The sequence below is a fragment of the Onychomys torridus genome, chromosome X (assembly GCF_903995425.1).
Source record: "Onychomys torridus chromosome X, mOncTor1.1, whole genome shotgun sequence".
Taxonomy (NCBI): domain Eukaryota; kingdom Metazoa; phylum Chordata; class Mammalia; order Rodentia; family Cricetidae; genus Onychomys; species Onychomys torridus.
The window spans coordinates 29,063,816-29,080,008 of record NC_050466.1 but is presented as its reverse complement, the minus strand read 5'-3'; the positions used below and the strand labels follow the sequence as shown (position 1 = coordinate 29,080,008).

The following is a 16,193-nucleotide window of genomic DNA, read 5'->3' as shown; positions in this document are numbered from 1 at the left end:
TGTACTTAAGTTGGAACTTGCTTCCTATGTGACTTTTGCCAGTTCTACTATATAATTTCTAAGATCCCAGTATCAGTGCTTACACCTTTCTCTTGAGTTTTGATTTTGTAGTCACATAGTCTTTTTTGAAATCTTTAGCCTGGACTTTGGCTGAAAGCTTTAGTGAATCTGTGAGCCTATTATATGCTTGACAGAGCAACAAACAATATCTTTGGCCGGATACATTGATGGTTTATTGACCATGTAGTAAACTTTTACTTCTCGCTGATTGGCTCACTGCATTTTCTTATCCATTGCATTGTCATTGCCAGTTGACTCAGCACCGCTGCTTAATATATGACTTTGGTTCTAGTCATTAGATTATTATGAAATTAACTTCTTGTTAACTGGGGAAACAATCTTTCACCCTTAAAAAATTCTGACAAAACTCTTGCCAGGTAGTGGTGGCTCACACCTTTAATCCCAGCACCTGGGAGGAAAGGCAGATGGATCTCTGTGGGTTCGAGGCCACCCTGGTCTACAGAGCAAGTTCCAGCACAGCCATGGCTGTTACACAAAGAAATCCTGTCTCAAAAACAAAACAAAACAAATTAAAAATTCTGACAAATCAATTTCTGCCTACCTTCCTTTTTTCTCTCTACCCCTCCCTCTATCCCTTTTTCCATCCATCCACCCTCCTTCCCTCCCTCCCTCCCCGTCTCTTTCTCTCTCTTGCTCTTTTGATGGTATGTCACTATGTAGCCCTGGCTGGCCTAGAACTCTGTATAGACCACACTAGCCTCAAATTCAGAGAGCCACCTGCTTCTACCTCTGCCTCCCAAACACTAGGAAATAAAGATATGTTCCACCATACCCTGCAACAAAATCTAGTAAATTATTTCCCTAAGACAGTTCTCTTTCAAATACTTTCTGATAAAAGAAATGACTGGAGTTTTAAAATTAAGAATTTAATTGTGTGTGTGTGTGTGTGTGTGTGTGTGTGTGTGCGTGTAAGAGAGAGAGAGAGAGAGAGAGAGAGAGAGAGAGAGAGAGAGAGAGAGAGAAACCAGGCTGTCATTGAACTCACAGAGATCCTTCTGCTTCTGCCTCCTGAGTGCTGATATTAAAGGCATGTGCCACCATGACTACCCTAATTTTTGTTTTGCTTATATTTTTATTATAAAGAGAAAATTTTAAAGAATATATTTTTATTTTATTTAACTGGGTCACAAAAAGTTACTTTCATGCAAGTCTATAATGTACTTTAAACAAAACTGGGAGAGTACCAGCTTCTGATTCTCATAAGTAATTCCACTGAATCAGCAAACCTAGGGTATTCATGGGGATCATTAACGTACTATGAGTACTCTCTTAGTCTGTTCAGGCCTCTATAACACACTATCATAAACTGGCTCAAATAATAAATAATATTTCTCACGGTTCTAGAGAATGGAAAGTCTGAAATCAATGCAAATCAAGGCACCAACAGAAATGGGTCTGGCAAGGGCCTGCTTCCTGATTCATAAATGCCCAAGTTCTCACCGTGTCCTCACATGGCAGAAGGGGCAAAAGACCTCTCTTTTATAAGGACACTATCCCACTTATGAGGGCTTTGCCTCCATGATCTAATAACCTTCCAAACACTCTGCCTCCCAGTGACATTGCATTGGCTCTCAGTCTATTCATTAAGTTAAGAGAACCTAAGACATAAACATTCTGCAGGAAATAGAAAAAATATTTTCATAAGGCTTATCATGTATTTCTCAGGTATTTTCAGTTTGAATAATTATTCACAAAAGACCAAAAAGCCAGAGCTGAGGAGATTTGGTCTTGTAATGGAAATTACATTGTTAACACACTAATAATTATTGAATTTGTAGTTTATTATTATTTTTGAAGATTTTGGTTGTAATATTTTTCTTAAAAGAATATTATTTTGAAAATAGTACAGTTTACATAATGTTTACAAAATATTAAAGTTTTTAGATATGTTAAATATTTGTATTAACTTCTTAGTAGTAAAAGTAATTACCAACTGTTAATTACTTGCCTTATGACAAACAGTGGTGCTTTTATGTTCATTATTTTAACATATGAAAATTAAGTAGGTATGTGATTATTTCCATTTTATAGAAGGTAAAACAAGGCTGGGCGGTGGTGGCACACACCTTTAATCCCAGCACTCGGGAGGCAGAGCCAGGCAGATCTCTGTGAGTTTGAGGCCAGCCTGGACTACCAAGTGAGTTCCAGGAAAGGCACAAGGCTACACAAAGAAACCCTGTCTCCAAAAACCAGAAAAAAAAGGGAGGGGACAAATCTTTATAGAAAATAATTTGACCAATATCATAGTCTCCAACAAATGACAGCTAAAAATTGATTCAGCGCCTAATCTTTTACCACTGTCTCAAAATCCACAATGGTAGGTAGAAAGGCAGAAATTACAGACAGTTAATATTACCCCTGAAAATCCTTCAAAACCATCAAAGAGTAGATTATGCTTGTCAAAAATTTCAATGCAGGAAACTTTTTGTTTTTTTTTTTTTAAACCTTTGGAAAAAAATCATTGTTTCTTTGGTTGAACATCATGTTATTTCTGTATCAACCTTAGTACCTACCTTGCAACATATATACACAAGACAGACATTCACATTTTAAGTTTAGTTCATTTGAATATTAGATTAATATTGCCAACACAAGCCTCTAGGAAAATATTCTTTGAATGGAATAGCAGACATTTTAAACTCATTGTGCTCAATGCTTATGTATATTCTTCCATTCTCTTGCTGCCTGACTTGCTATTTATTTAACCAATAATTTATAGTGTGTAAATTTTGGGATACAGAAGTAAGAAAAGCAACCTTTGCTGTCTGGAATTTGCATTATACTGGAGAAAGTTGTATGTGAAATTTACATACATACCAGTTAGTAGTAAATGGGAAGAAACTTAGAGGTGGATTGGGACTTCTAGATATTTGGTGAAGGAGTAGCTTCTCTTTTTTACATGAGTTGGTCAAAGAAGACCTCTCTAAAGGAGATAAGCAAATATTCTAAATATTGGGAACATTTTAAGTAGGTTAGATAGTGAGGTGAGCATAGATTTGGGATGTTGGAGGAATAAGCAAGGATGTTAATATGACTGGAGGACAGTAAAGAAGCAGTAGGGCCAGTTGGTGGTGGCACACACCTTTAATCCTAGCACTTGGGAGACAGAGGCTGGCAGATCTCTGTGAGTTCAAGGCCAGCCTGCTGTATAAAGTGAGTTCCAGGACAGCCAAGGCTACACAGAAAAACCATGTCTCAAAAAGAAAAGCAAGAAAGAAAAGAAAAAAACAGCGGTAAGAAAAGTAGTAGCTGAGGATTTGGTAATGGAAGATGGAGGGTAAACCAGATGAAGTAGGTCTTCTCTAGCAGAGTCAGGATTCCTGAATGTAGTGGAAAGCCACCAGAGGATTTAAGCAACTGAGAAATGTATAATGTGTTTAAGATCACCCCAGCAGCTATGGAAAGGCATGACCATACTAGGGGTTAAAGGATAGAAACAGGGAGAAGATAGGAACCTGTTTCAAAGTTCACATTTATACTAGTATGGATGGTAGCAGTGGTTGGAGGTAATGAAAAATAGAAAGAGAATGTTTTAAATATATTGCTAATAACTTATTATAGGTTGTATTATTGTGTAAGAAAGAGAAGTGTTAAGAGTGACTAAGTCTTTTTTTGTTATGAGATGCTGAAAAAATGGAATTTTTATGTACTGAAATTTTAGAAAAATATGGAAGAAATAGATTCTTAAATGTATATAATTTTTTGAAATTATTATATTATTTCCCCCTTTTTCCTCTCTCCAGACTCTCCATTACCTCTTCTCTTCTTGCTCTCTCTCAAATTCATATCCTCTTTTTCTTTACTTGTTAAACAAACAAACACACACATACAGACCCCTAAACATATAACCTTCTCAGTCCATGTCATGTTAACTCTATGTATATGATCTAGGACTGCCCATGTGGTACTGGATACCACATGTGGGGCCATTTCATGATACTTTTACATGGAAGCATATAGTTCCGTGTTCCATTCTGGACATGAAAGAGAAGCTGCTATTTCCTAGAGAATATGTAAATTTGCATCAGTGACATATAAGAGATTCAGATTCCAAGTATTCATGATGTCACTGAATATTATCTAAAACAGTAAAACAGACACTTTACATTTATGTTGTCTATCAGTCCGAATATCATGAAGAACTTTTATCTGCCATTTGCCTGCTGCACATCAGTAACTGCTAGATACTTTGTGTGTATGTATATAGTACCTTGTTTTGGTTTTCCTCCATGATTATTTTTTTTACAAAGAAATACTTATGTGCTTGTGGACATACAGATTTATTAAAAAATGACTATTTTGCACTTATTTTGCTTAAGATTTATATGTAAATATAAGGTATGTGTAATCAATGAGAATATATACATAAATATTGCAATTAACAGATAAAAGAACACTAACTGGCTATAACAAGTGACTTGATTTTTCTGGAGTTCTATTTTGTATCAGCAAAGTAATAATATATCTGTTTGAAAACTCAAGTAAAAGGATCATCAAACAGTAAGTTGGAAAGAGTTGTTTTATGCCTCCATATGGATGCAGCTCAGCCTCATAATATCTAATGATGTGTGTCTATTTAAATTTAGACCTACAAAAAATAAAACTACAAAATTATCTTCTCAGTTGCACTTCTCTCTTTTAAAGCACTCACTGTCCATTTGTTTCATTCAGTTGTTGTTGTTGTTGTTGTTGTTGTTGTTTTGGTTTTTGAGACAGGGTTTCTCTTTACACCTTTCCTGGAACTCGCTTTGGAGACCAGGCTGGCCTCGAACTCACAAAGAGGCAGAGGCAAGTGGATATCTGTGAGTTCGAGGCCAGCCTGGGCTACAGAGCGAGTTCCAGGACAGCCTCCAAAGCTGCAGAGAAACCCTGTTTTGAAAAACAAAAACAAAAACAAAAGAAAGTTAATTTTGTTTTACCAACTTGTGAAATAAATGGAGATAGCAATAAAGAATTTACTTTTTCTAAGGATAAAAATAAAATGTAATTTTATTTTTGTAATTTTGCATGTTTGAATTCTTCATACATCAAACTTATAATCAGAAGTGCCTTTACACCACAATAGGTGTAGAATTTTTCCCAGTAGATTCTGGTTGATGTAAGTTCATGTTGGGTACTTTGTATCATAGCAAATACTTTTGAAATTCAAAGACATCCTTTTTTAAAAAGTGGAATAAAGTGCTTTCCTAGTCTACATGAAATCCTAGAATTCATCTTCAGTATCTCACAAACAAATGAATGATGAATGAATGAATGAATGAATGAATGAATGGCTCCGTATAGCCCAGTGGTAGCATAAGAGCTTGAGTATGATCCCTAGCACCAAAAAGAAAAAGAAAGAATATTATGGCATTATTTATGGTGGGAGATGGTAAAATAGTCACTTTTTTAAATTATAGAGATGTTAGTCAAAGAGATATTCAGGTCTCAGGGTTTGTGATTGGTAGTTGTTAGTGTCTCTAGAATATGGTGGTGCTGCATACCTATAATCCTAGTGCTTGGGAGGCTGAACAGGTGGATCACAAGGGACCAACAAAGTATACTGCAGCTGGGGCTGTATAGTGAGGCCCTTTCTCATAAAAGAAAATAAAACATATTTTAATATCATTTTAAATATTTTTTATGAACAGAATAAAGGAATTCATCGTTGCCCAAAATGCAGACTACAATTTTTGACCTGTAAGGAGAAAACAGATCATAAGTTAGAACATCGTACATTTATAAAGCCTAAAGAACTAGAAGGATTGCCTCCTGGAACAAAAGTGAGTATTAAATGTGTTGTATTTTAGCATTTGTGTAGTAAACTCCTGGGCTGGGTATGGTGGTGGATGCTTTGAATCCTAGCACACAGTAGGCAGAAGAAGGTGGGATCTCTGAGTTCAAAGATAGCCTGATCTACATAGTGAGTTCCAGAACAGCATGACTCTGTCTCAAAAAAAGAATAAAGAAAGGAAGGAAGGAGGGAAGGAAAAGAAAGAAAAAGAAAAAAACCCTGTCTGGTCTTATCTATTTAATATAATATAAAAATTTATCTAATTTTATTAAGAACTAAAGTTAAAGTTTTACTATTCTTTTTAATTTGTGTGTGTATATATGTATGCTATATGTTAAGAACTAAAGTTAATGTTTTATTACTCTCTTTTAATGTGTGAGTGTGAGTGTGTGTGTGTGTGTGTGTGTGTGTGTGTGTGTTATGTGTTATATTAGTACCTGTATAAGCCAGATAAGGGAGTCAGATACCCTGGGGTTACAAGTAGTTGTAAGCCCCACCCTACAGGGATTCTGGAAACCAAACTCAGGGCCTCTGCAAAAGCATCAAGTGTTCTTAACTGCTGAGCCTTCTATCTCTTCAGCCAGGTTTCATTATGCTTATGCTTGCAAAGGAAAACTTTTGACTGTTGTTTGAGTTGATTGACAGATGCCTTGTTGAAGTGACATCCTTTGTAGAGTCATTGTAGGATGAGTGTCTCTAAATTGTTTTAGTATTCTGTAGGCTGTTTTTCTAATCTATTACATGCCTCCACTGCTAGACTACAAACATTTGAGACTGGGAATCATGTTTAATTGATCTCTGTGTTCTGAGCATCTGTCATAGTGCCTTGAATGTTATGGATGTGTTGAGGTTGATGTTACTGCATCTACTTTCAGAGAAACAAGTTCTTTTACTGGATAACATTACTGTTTTTAGTGAATAAGCACACATTTGACTATAAGATTCATTTTCTGTGTTTGCCATGTTTTTTCTCTGACTTCTTTATATAAAATTTGCTCCTGAATATTTGGTCCAGCAGATGGATGGATAATCCAAAATTATATTGTTCCCAAGCTTTCATACTTGGCTTTTAGCACATACTTTTGTGACTATATCATCTATTAGAATTACCTAAAATCAGATTACCTAAATTAATATAGAGCAATTGCCATGAACATCTAGAGTAACAAAAGCATTCCAGTGTAACTTCTTGCAATCCATTTATCCCATGTTGAGACTAGACATAGAGAAAACTAATGTGAACATCGCAAACCTCTCATATTTTCCATATTGTAATACAATGATAGTAATAATATCAATAAAATCCATGTCTTTTTAAAAATATCTTCTAATTTATCCAGTCAGCCATCCAACAAGACAGGAAAGTTAGCTAGTATTATCTCCGTATTTAGATAAAGGGACGGGACTTAGATGGAATTAATTCTTTACTTAAAATCACAGGGAGGGGGCTGGAAAATGCATTTCTTTAGATACTCATATAGTTTACACTAAGTTCTAATTATCCATTAATATCTGTGTTTACCTATAAATGTTGCCAATATAAAAGTATAATATTCAATAGCAAATAAACATCCAACTAAATTTCATTTAACTGATAAGACCATTTAAAATATGGGAAATGGGGCCAGTGAGTAAATGTACTTGCCACCCATCAATGCAAGTCTGATTACCTGATTTCAATTCAAGGAACCCATATAAACAGAATACAAAATCAATTCCAGAGTTATTCTTTGACCTCTACATGTGCACCAAGTATGCACACATACACACAAAAAAATAAACTACAAAAAATAGAACAAATGGAAAATATATCTAATTGTACCTTGTGTTTACTACTTTAAATAAATGATATTTGATTTTTTTAATTATACTGGTTTTTATAACAGCTTATTTAGAATATAATTCATGTACCAGACATTTTTCCATTTAAAGTGCTCAGTTAAGTGGTTTTATTAACATATTCAGAGTTGTGAAAACATCATCTTATGCAATTTTAGACCATTTGCATTATCAGTGAAAGGAACTCTACATCCATTAACAGTGACTGTATTATAGATTATAGCACCACTCAATGCAAGCTTTAGTCTCTTCCCTATGAATTTTTCCATTTTGAAAATTCCATAAAGAGGAAATCCTACAACAGATAGTCTTTGAGGATTTCTTTTATTTGGCATAATGTTTTCTAGGCTCATCCATCTTGTAGCATGTTTCAATGCTTCATTCCTTTCATGACTGAACATATTCCATTGTGTGTATATTTTCATTCATCAGTTGGTGGCATTTGATTTGTTTTAGGCTGTGGCAATGATGCTATAAATATTTTTGCAAAAGTTTTTATATAAGCATATTTTTTCATGTTTCTTGGGAATGTACCTAGGAGTAGAATTGTGGACTCCTTTGCTAACATATATTTAGTGTTTATATCTTCTTTGAAAAGATGCCTTCTTGTCTATTTTGTTGTTTGCTTATGCTTTGGATGGCATATTTAAGAAATCATTTCCTGCAGGCATGGTGGTGCCTTCAATCCCAACACACATGGGAGGCAGGTGGATCTCTGTGAGTGTCCATCTTGGTCTATATAGTAAGTTCCAGGACAGCCAGTGCTACATAGAGAGATCCTCTCTCTCTCAAAAAGATGTAGAAGTCATTGACTAACCCTCATGGTATGAGAATCTATTTCCGTATTTTCTTCTGAGAGTTTTATAATTTTAACACTTGTTTCATATGAAGTCTTTATAGCACTCCTGCCTAAACTGTTTTGGCACTCTTGGAAGACAAAGCATTTGATCCCAAGTGTGAGGGCTTGGGCTGCCTGGAGAGATGGCTCAGTGGGTAAAATACTTGTACAAATGGGAAAGCTGAAGTTTTGGATCCCAAGCATCCCCACAGAAAAAAATCTGAGTAGGTGTGGTGGTCCAACTGTAGTCCCAGAATGTGGGAGGAAGAGACAGGGGATTCTGGGTGCAGGCTAGCTAGCTAGACTAGTCAAATCAGCAAGCTCGGTGTTCAAGCGAAAGGCCCTGCTTCGGTATATAAGACGGAGAGCAATTGAGGAAGATACCTGGTATCAAATTTCAGGCCCCCACATACATGAACACACTCACACATATTAGATAACTAAATGTGAGCCCTTATAGGCAATGGTTTTTGTTTTATTTTTAAAGATTTATTTATGTATTGTGTATACAGTATTTCACCTGCATGCATGCTTGCAGACCAGAAGAGGGCACCAGATCTCACTACAGATGGTTGTGAGCCACCATGTAGTTGCTGGGAATTGAACTCAGGACCTCTGGAAGAGCAGCCAGTGCTCTTAACCACTGAGGCATCTCTCCAGCCCCCGGGTGGTGTTTCTAATGCCACTTTAATAATCTAAAAATACATCCTGCCTTTGTTTTTCTAGGTTACTATTCGAGCTTCATTTGGATCTGTTCAGTCAAGATCATCAAGCCCACCTTCTAGTCCTATTCCAAGTACTTCTCTTCAAGTCTCATCTCCAACTTCTAAAAGTACAACTACTAAAAATAACACAAAAGTATCTGCAAATAAAAGTAAGATAAGTAAGGCCCAGACAGTTTTAAGCACTACGATAAGTAAACCCAATACAAGTAAATCAGGTACAGGTGCAACGAAATCCAAAGCCAAGCCATCCTACAAGCAGAAGAAACAGCGCACCAGGAAAAACAAATTCAGTATAGCTTTGAAGAATTTGAGGTACTATCTTTATTCATTATGTGTGATACTAACTTAATCTCAAAAGTTAAATGTTTATTTTAATGGCTTACCATGTCACAGAACCTTCTTACACATTGAAAGGACAATTACTCTTCTACTATGAAGACTACGCAGATAATAAAATGGTACTTTTTTACAACTACTGAGCAGAATTTGAACTGCTGTGTTTATTCTGTGATTTTTATCTTTTTCACTAGTCTTAAACTTCATATTTTTACCTAATGACATTAAATTGCTTAAGTAAGCACCCCCCTCCTTCTTTGGTTTTTTGAGGCAGGGTTTCTCTGTGTAGCTTTGTGCCTTTCCTGGAACTCACTTGGTAGCCCAGGCTGGCCTCGAACTCACAGAAATCTGCCTGCCTCTGCCTCCCGAGTGCTGGGATTAAAGGTATGTGCCACCACCCTGCTTAACTAGGCCTTTTTATTCTAGGGAAATATTTTCATGTGTTAGATTTTTGCACTCATTTTAGCTTATTGCTTCAAAGCAAATTTTCAAAATTTAAATATCTATTTGGTTTTTAAAAAATTCTCTCATACAATATACCCTGGCCACAGTTTCCCCTCCCTCCTCTCCTCCCAGTTCTCTCCCCTCTCCCCCAAATCCACTGCTCCTCCATTTCCCTTCAGAAAAGAGCAGGCCACCCAGTGATATCAACTGAACATGGCATTACAAGATGCAGCAATACTAGGCATAAACCCTCATATCAAGGCTGGGTAAGGCAACCCTATAGGAGGAAAAGGGTCCCAAGAGCAGATAAAAGAGTCAGAGACATCCCCCACTCATACTACTTGGAGTCCCACAAAAAAAACTCTAGCTAAAGAACCACAGCCATGTATGGAGAGGCCCTGATGCACACCCATACAGGTTCAGTGATTGCTGCTTAAGTTTCTGTGAGCCCTATGGGCCCTACTTAGTTGATTCTGTGGGCTGTGTTCTCCTGGTGTCCTCAACCCCCCTTGCTTCTACAATCCTTCCTCCTCTCTTCCGCAGAGTTCCCCGAGTTCCACCTAATGTTTGGTTGTGGGTCTCTGCATTTACTCCCATCAGCTGCTGGAGGAAGCCTCTACGATAATAGTTGGGCCAGGCTCCGATCTATGAGTATAACAGAATATCATTAGGAATCATTCCATTTGTTTTGTTTTGTTCAGTCATGTTTGCTTCTACCTTAGATCTCTAAGCCATCCACCTTCCAGTTCCTGGCCATCCAGGCAGTGTTGGGCATGGACTCCCTCTCATGGCTTTGGCCTCAAGTTAGACCAGTTATTGGTTAGCTACTCTCACAATCTTTCACATGTGTTAGGCTCTTAACACTCGTTTTAGCTTATTGCTTCAAAGCAAATTTTCAAAGTTTAAATCTGTTTGATAATCTTAAACATCTTCATTTCAATTAAATAATTATTAATAAAGATTTCCTTATTTTGTTGTATAACTTATTTTTTTTATTTTTTCTGTCTCCAAAAGATGTCACCAGGGTATTCACACATGTATGGAGTGCCATTCCAAAATAAAAGATTTTTCAAGCCACTTTTCTACATACATAAATTGTGATTTTTGCAAGTACATCACTAACTGTAGCAAAGCTTTTACAAATCATATGAGGTAAGTTGAACATGTGAGGTGCCAGTCAAAACTACCTTTCAGGGCTTGGGGTGTAACTTCCTGGTATACCTTTCCTAGCATGTGCAAAGCCCCAGCACCGAAAAAAAAAATTTCCATCCATATTTGATGGCAAATGCCTATAATCCCAGCAGTTGTGAGGTGGAGGCAGAAGGCTCTGGAATTCAAGCTTATCCCCAGATATATATTCAGTTTAAAGGTAGCTTGGTCTTCATGAGACCCTGTATCCAAAATTATTACCCTTTGAGGAGTTTGTTGTTTGTTGTTTATTTTAAAGACAAAATTGTCCTATTACAAGTAAGTGTGTCTTCTCATTATGGAAGTACGAATCTAGAAATACAGAATGTCTAGGATCTTCCTTGTATGTTTTCAAATGTAATAATTTATAGAACCACTGGGACAGAAATGATAAAACCAGCTAAATTAATACAATTAAAATGGCTTTATTAAATAAATGCAATTTTAAAAACTTCTTTATTTCATATTAGTATTTTGCCTGCTTGTATATACATACACTGAGTAGGTACAGTGCCATAGAAACCAGAAAAGGGTGTCAGATTCCCGAGGGCTGGTGTCAGAGAAGACCATGAGATGCCTAGAAGACCGTGACATGCCATGTGGGTGCTGGGAACTGCCTATCTCTGTCTCCTGAGTGCTAGAATTCAACACATTTGCTACTACATCTAGCTTTTCTTGAAAATGATTATGCAAGATTGTTGTTATTTTCTGTACATAGTGGGTCCCTTTGAAGGACTTGCCCGCATGTTTTGATGACTTCAGCTTTAGTGTAGTACTTCCTGTACACTTTTGACTTACTAAATCCTGTTTCTGTCTTACTACCATGACACATTACCTCATTATATGAAACATTGATCTCAGTTCCTCCTTATTAATGTAGCTCTTGGAGCCTTGGCCTGCGTGCCTTCCTTCCTTCCTTCCTTCCTTCCCTCCTCCCTCCCTCCCTCCCTCCCCCCCTCCCTCCCTCCCTCCCTCCTTCCTTCCTTCTTCCCTTTTCTTCCTTTCCTTCTTCCTTTCTTTCTTTTTATAAGGGGCACAAATCCTATGTGTAAGGATTCTACCTTTGTGACCTAATTGCTTCCCAAATGTTTTCTTCTAATGCCATCACATTGATTGAGGTGAAGGGGAGGTTAGGATTTTAATATATTAATGGGTAGATCCTTGCTCAGACCATACCAGGATCAATATAATCTCATTATTTATGTCATTAGCTTCTATTCAAAATTAAGAAATTAAGCATAGACTTGAAAACAGGCTCATAAAATTAATATGACTTACTCAATAATAAAAGTAATAAAATCTTGTTTGTCTTTTATCTGTCAGCTCTCATAGTGACCACCCAAGTAAACAGTTTTATATTTTTAAGAAGCATTCAAGAGCAATCAGGTAATTAATTGATCTTTTTCTGCTCTTTGTATTAAAAAGTTGTAATTACATTTTTAACCAGGTATTGGTATACCTAATTTGAAAATCTAAACAATTGTCACTGAATATGATAGAGTTATGTTTGTTATATTCTTAGAACAAAGGAAGGGATAACCTATCATATGACTAATCTCTGTTTCAGTGGTCCCAGATATTGAATTGAAACTTTCATGCATTTACACTGTAAAATGAAAATAAAAGTCTCTTTAGCAGTACTTGATTGGGAGTAAGTTAATTAAAATACTAACATATTTAAAATTAATATACAGTGTTTATAAATGTCAGCTTTATTCTTTTTAAATGTACTTTAGTTTATTATGTGTGTATGGGTGTCTTGCCTGTATCTATGTCTGTGCACCACATGCATGCCTGTTATCAGCATTGGATCCCCTGAGACAGGAGTTTCAGATGGCTGTGAACCACCATGTGCATTCTGAGAATCACACTTGGTTCCTCTGTAAGAGCAGCCAGTACTCTTAACTGAGCCATCCCTCCAGCCTGTCACTTTTATTCTTTATGAAAAATGTATACAACTTCTTACTATACAGAAAAACTGTCCGGTCACTATTTCTAAAGGCAATGTTCTTTGTTATATCACACATTTTGCTCAGAATCAACTAAGTACTGTGGGATTTTTCAAATTCTTCTGATGTTTTTTTACTCCATTTTCTTTTTTTTTTTTATTATCCCACTCATGTTGTCAGACACTAAATTGTGCCTGGCACATAATAGACACTTAGTTAAGTTAGAATATGTATTAAAAATATATGTCTGTGATATTAGGTCATTAGCTCATAAAAGAAAGAAGGTTTGATGCCATTTTTTAAAAATACATCAGAGTTGGAGAGGTAGGTTATGGGTTAAGAATACTTGCTGCTCTTGCAGATAATGAGAGTTTTATCCCCAGCCCCCATATCAGGCATATCATGTCAAAAGCCTGTAACTCCAGCTCCAGGGGATCCAGGGATCTTCTGGCCTCTTCAGGCAATGCATATATGTGTGCATATACTCTTCCCATGCACATAATTAAATACAATCTTAAAGTATATATATTTATTGTTGTAGCACTTAGGGAAGCATGCCTATGACCCCAGCACTAGGGAATCTAAGACAGAAGGATAGTGAGCTCAAGGCCAGCCTGATCTACATAGCAGGTTCCAAGCCAGCCTGTTACTTGTCTCAAAGTAACAACAATTAATAATAATAGTAAATAAATGTTATTTTTTAAAACATGACTGATTCAATGAATTAGAAAAGAAAAGTAAATTAGATAGTACATTTACTGGAAATATTTGTAAGTAATAGGAAATGGATTTTTAAATATTATTTTATGTTTAATTGTTCATTCTTTACCTATTTATTGTTCATCTATCATGTGTAACACAAAGTATCAAGTCATGTTCAGATCAATGATGAAGAAGACTTGGTACCAGCTTTCAGGAATGTACAATTTAAGCTGGGTATGGTGGAAATATGCCTCTTGTCCCAGCACTCAGGAGGCAAAGATAGGTGCATCTCTGTGAATTCAAAGCCAGCCTGTTCTACATAGAGAGTTCCAAGACAGCCAGAGCTACATAGTGAGGCCCTGTCTCAAAACAATGTACAATTTATTGGGAGGATATAAACAAATGAACATAAATAAATACAGTGATATCAGGAAATTTGTCATAAATGTAGTGAGAGTTACTTATTTCAGAGGAGATAGAGGTTTCTACTTAAAAGATACATGAAGAAGCATGAATTGACATGCAGAAACAAAAAGGAGAAAGTTTACATGTACTTCTGAGTCACATTGAATAACTAATAATAAAGTTTGAATGGAGCACAAAGTTCATATATTAGATCAAAATATGGTGAAATCATTTTGAGCTTAGAGACAAATTTTTTTAATCCAAAAAACAGTTCTAAGGAATTAAGAATTAATTTTACTTTGAAAGACATTGAAAAAGTCAAAACAGATGCTTTGACTAGAATCAAGGACATGGAAAGAAGATCAATTTGGAAGAGTATACATGATGAGTTGTAGCTGCATAAACCACACAGTAGTTAAGGCTGTTATTTAGTCATTGATTGGGCTGGGACTAGAGAGATGGTGAAGTGGTTAAAAGCACTTGTTGCTTTTACAGAGGATCTAGGTCCAGTTCCCAGCACCTATACATGATGGCTTAAAACCATACATAATTCTAGTTTCAGTGGAATCTAATGTTCCAACTTCAATGGGCCCAGGCACACATGGGGTATGCATACATACATGTAATCAAAACACTCATACAGAGAAAATAAAACAATAAATCTTTTTTTTTTAATCCCAAAAGAAAGAACAGGGAGGGGGGCTAGTGAGATAGCTCAGTGCTTAAGAGCACTGGCCACTCTTCCAGAGGACCCGGGTTCAATGTTCAGCACCCACATGGCAGCTCAAAATTGTAACTCCAATTCCAGGGGATCCAACACCCTCCTACAAATATACATAAAGGCAAAACATCAATGAACATAAAATAAAAATAAATTGTATTTTTTTTTAAAAAAAGAAGCCCAGCTGGGCGATGGTAGTGTATGCCTTTAATCCTAGTAACTCGGGAGGTGGAGGCAGAGGCAGGTGGATCTCTGTGAGTTCAAGGCCAGCCTGGTCTACAGAGCGAGTTCCAGGACAGGCTCCAAAGCTACACAGAGAAACCCTGTCTCAGAAAAAAAAAGCCCATTTGTTAAAATATTATATAATTAAATTAAAATCTTACAACAAAGCTTATGGGCTATTTAAAAAAAAAAAGAACAGAAAATGGGTTCTGGAATCAAAGGGCTAAGTTTCAAACATGGGGCTAGCCTTAGATAAGTTACTAAACATGACCTTATCCTCTTTAGAAAAGTAGTCATAATAGCACCTAACTTTTGGGGTGTTTAGGTCATTTGTTTAAAAGAGATAGGTCTAAAACCTCTAGTTTAATACAGTGTAAATGATATTTGAAATTGTTATTAGATATTTGAAACATTGTTTTTATTTGAACCTCAGAAGCAAGGAAACGGCAGCATAAGAAAAACCAGGAATAAAGGGTTGTTTCGGGGAGGAAAACATGATTTTGATTGTTCAAGGACACTTTTTTATGTGTATAACACCTAGTCTTAAATATAAAACAGGATGTTAAGACCAGAGCTGCAGAGAAAAAAATCAGCATAAGGTATACTACTGGGTTTTAGACCTATAAAGGTAAGGTGTTTTATATGATAAAGCCGGTTGTGGTGGCTCACACCTATAATTCTAGAACTGGGGAAGGGAGGTAGGAGCATCCTGAGTTCAAGGCCTGACTGGGCTAATAGTGAAACCCTGTCTCAAAGCAAACAAAACACAAGTAAAATATCAAGTATGTATGTGCTTTGTTGATAGAGTAATAATTATATTAAATGGCTAAATTTAAGGCCTTCGCATCTCTTCTAACTTTATTTGGACTTAAATACACTAGATTATATGCTTCATGAACTGTACTGTTTTGTTTGCTGTTGTATTCAAAATAACTAGTAATGTGATGTATAGAGAACATCCTCGGGCTTA

At 36.2% G+C, this 16,193-nt stretch overlaps 1 protein-coding gene across 6 annotated transcripts in view; it reads left to right on the top strand.

Annotated features, from left to right (window-relative positions):
• Znf280c (zinc finger protein 280C) overlaps positions 1-16,193 on the top strand; it is a 61,583-nt gene that overhangs the window by 42,922 nt on the left and 2,468 nt on the right. For all 6 annotated transcript variants that reach the window (XM_036174664.1, XM_036174663.1, XM_036174660.1 and 3 more), the window contains 4 exons: positions 5,712-5,843; positions 9,258-9,568; positions 11,051-11,188; positions 12,548-12,610. In XM_036174664.1, coding sequence (XP_036030557.1) covers positions 5,712-5,843; positions 9,258-9,568; positions 11,051-11,188; positions 12,548-12,610 — 644 coding nt within the window. The remainder of the gene's footprint in view (positions 1-5,711; positions 5,844-9,257; positions 9,569-11,050; positions 11,189-12,547; positions 12,611-16,193) is intronic.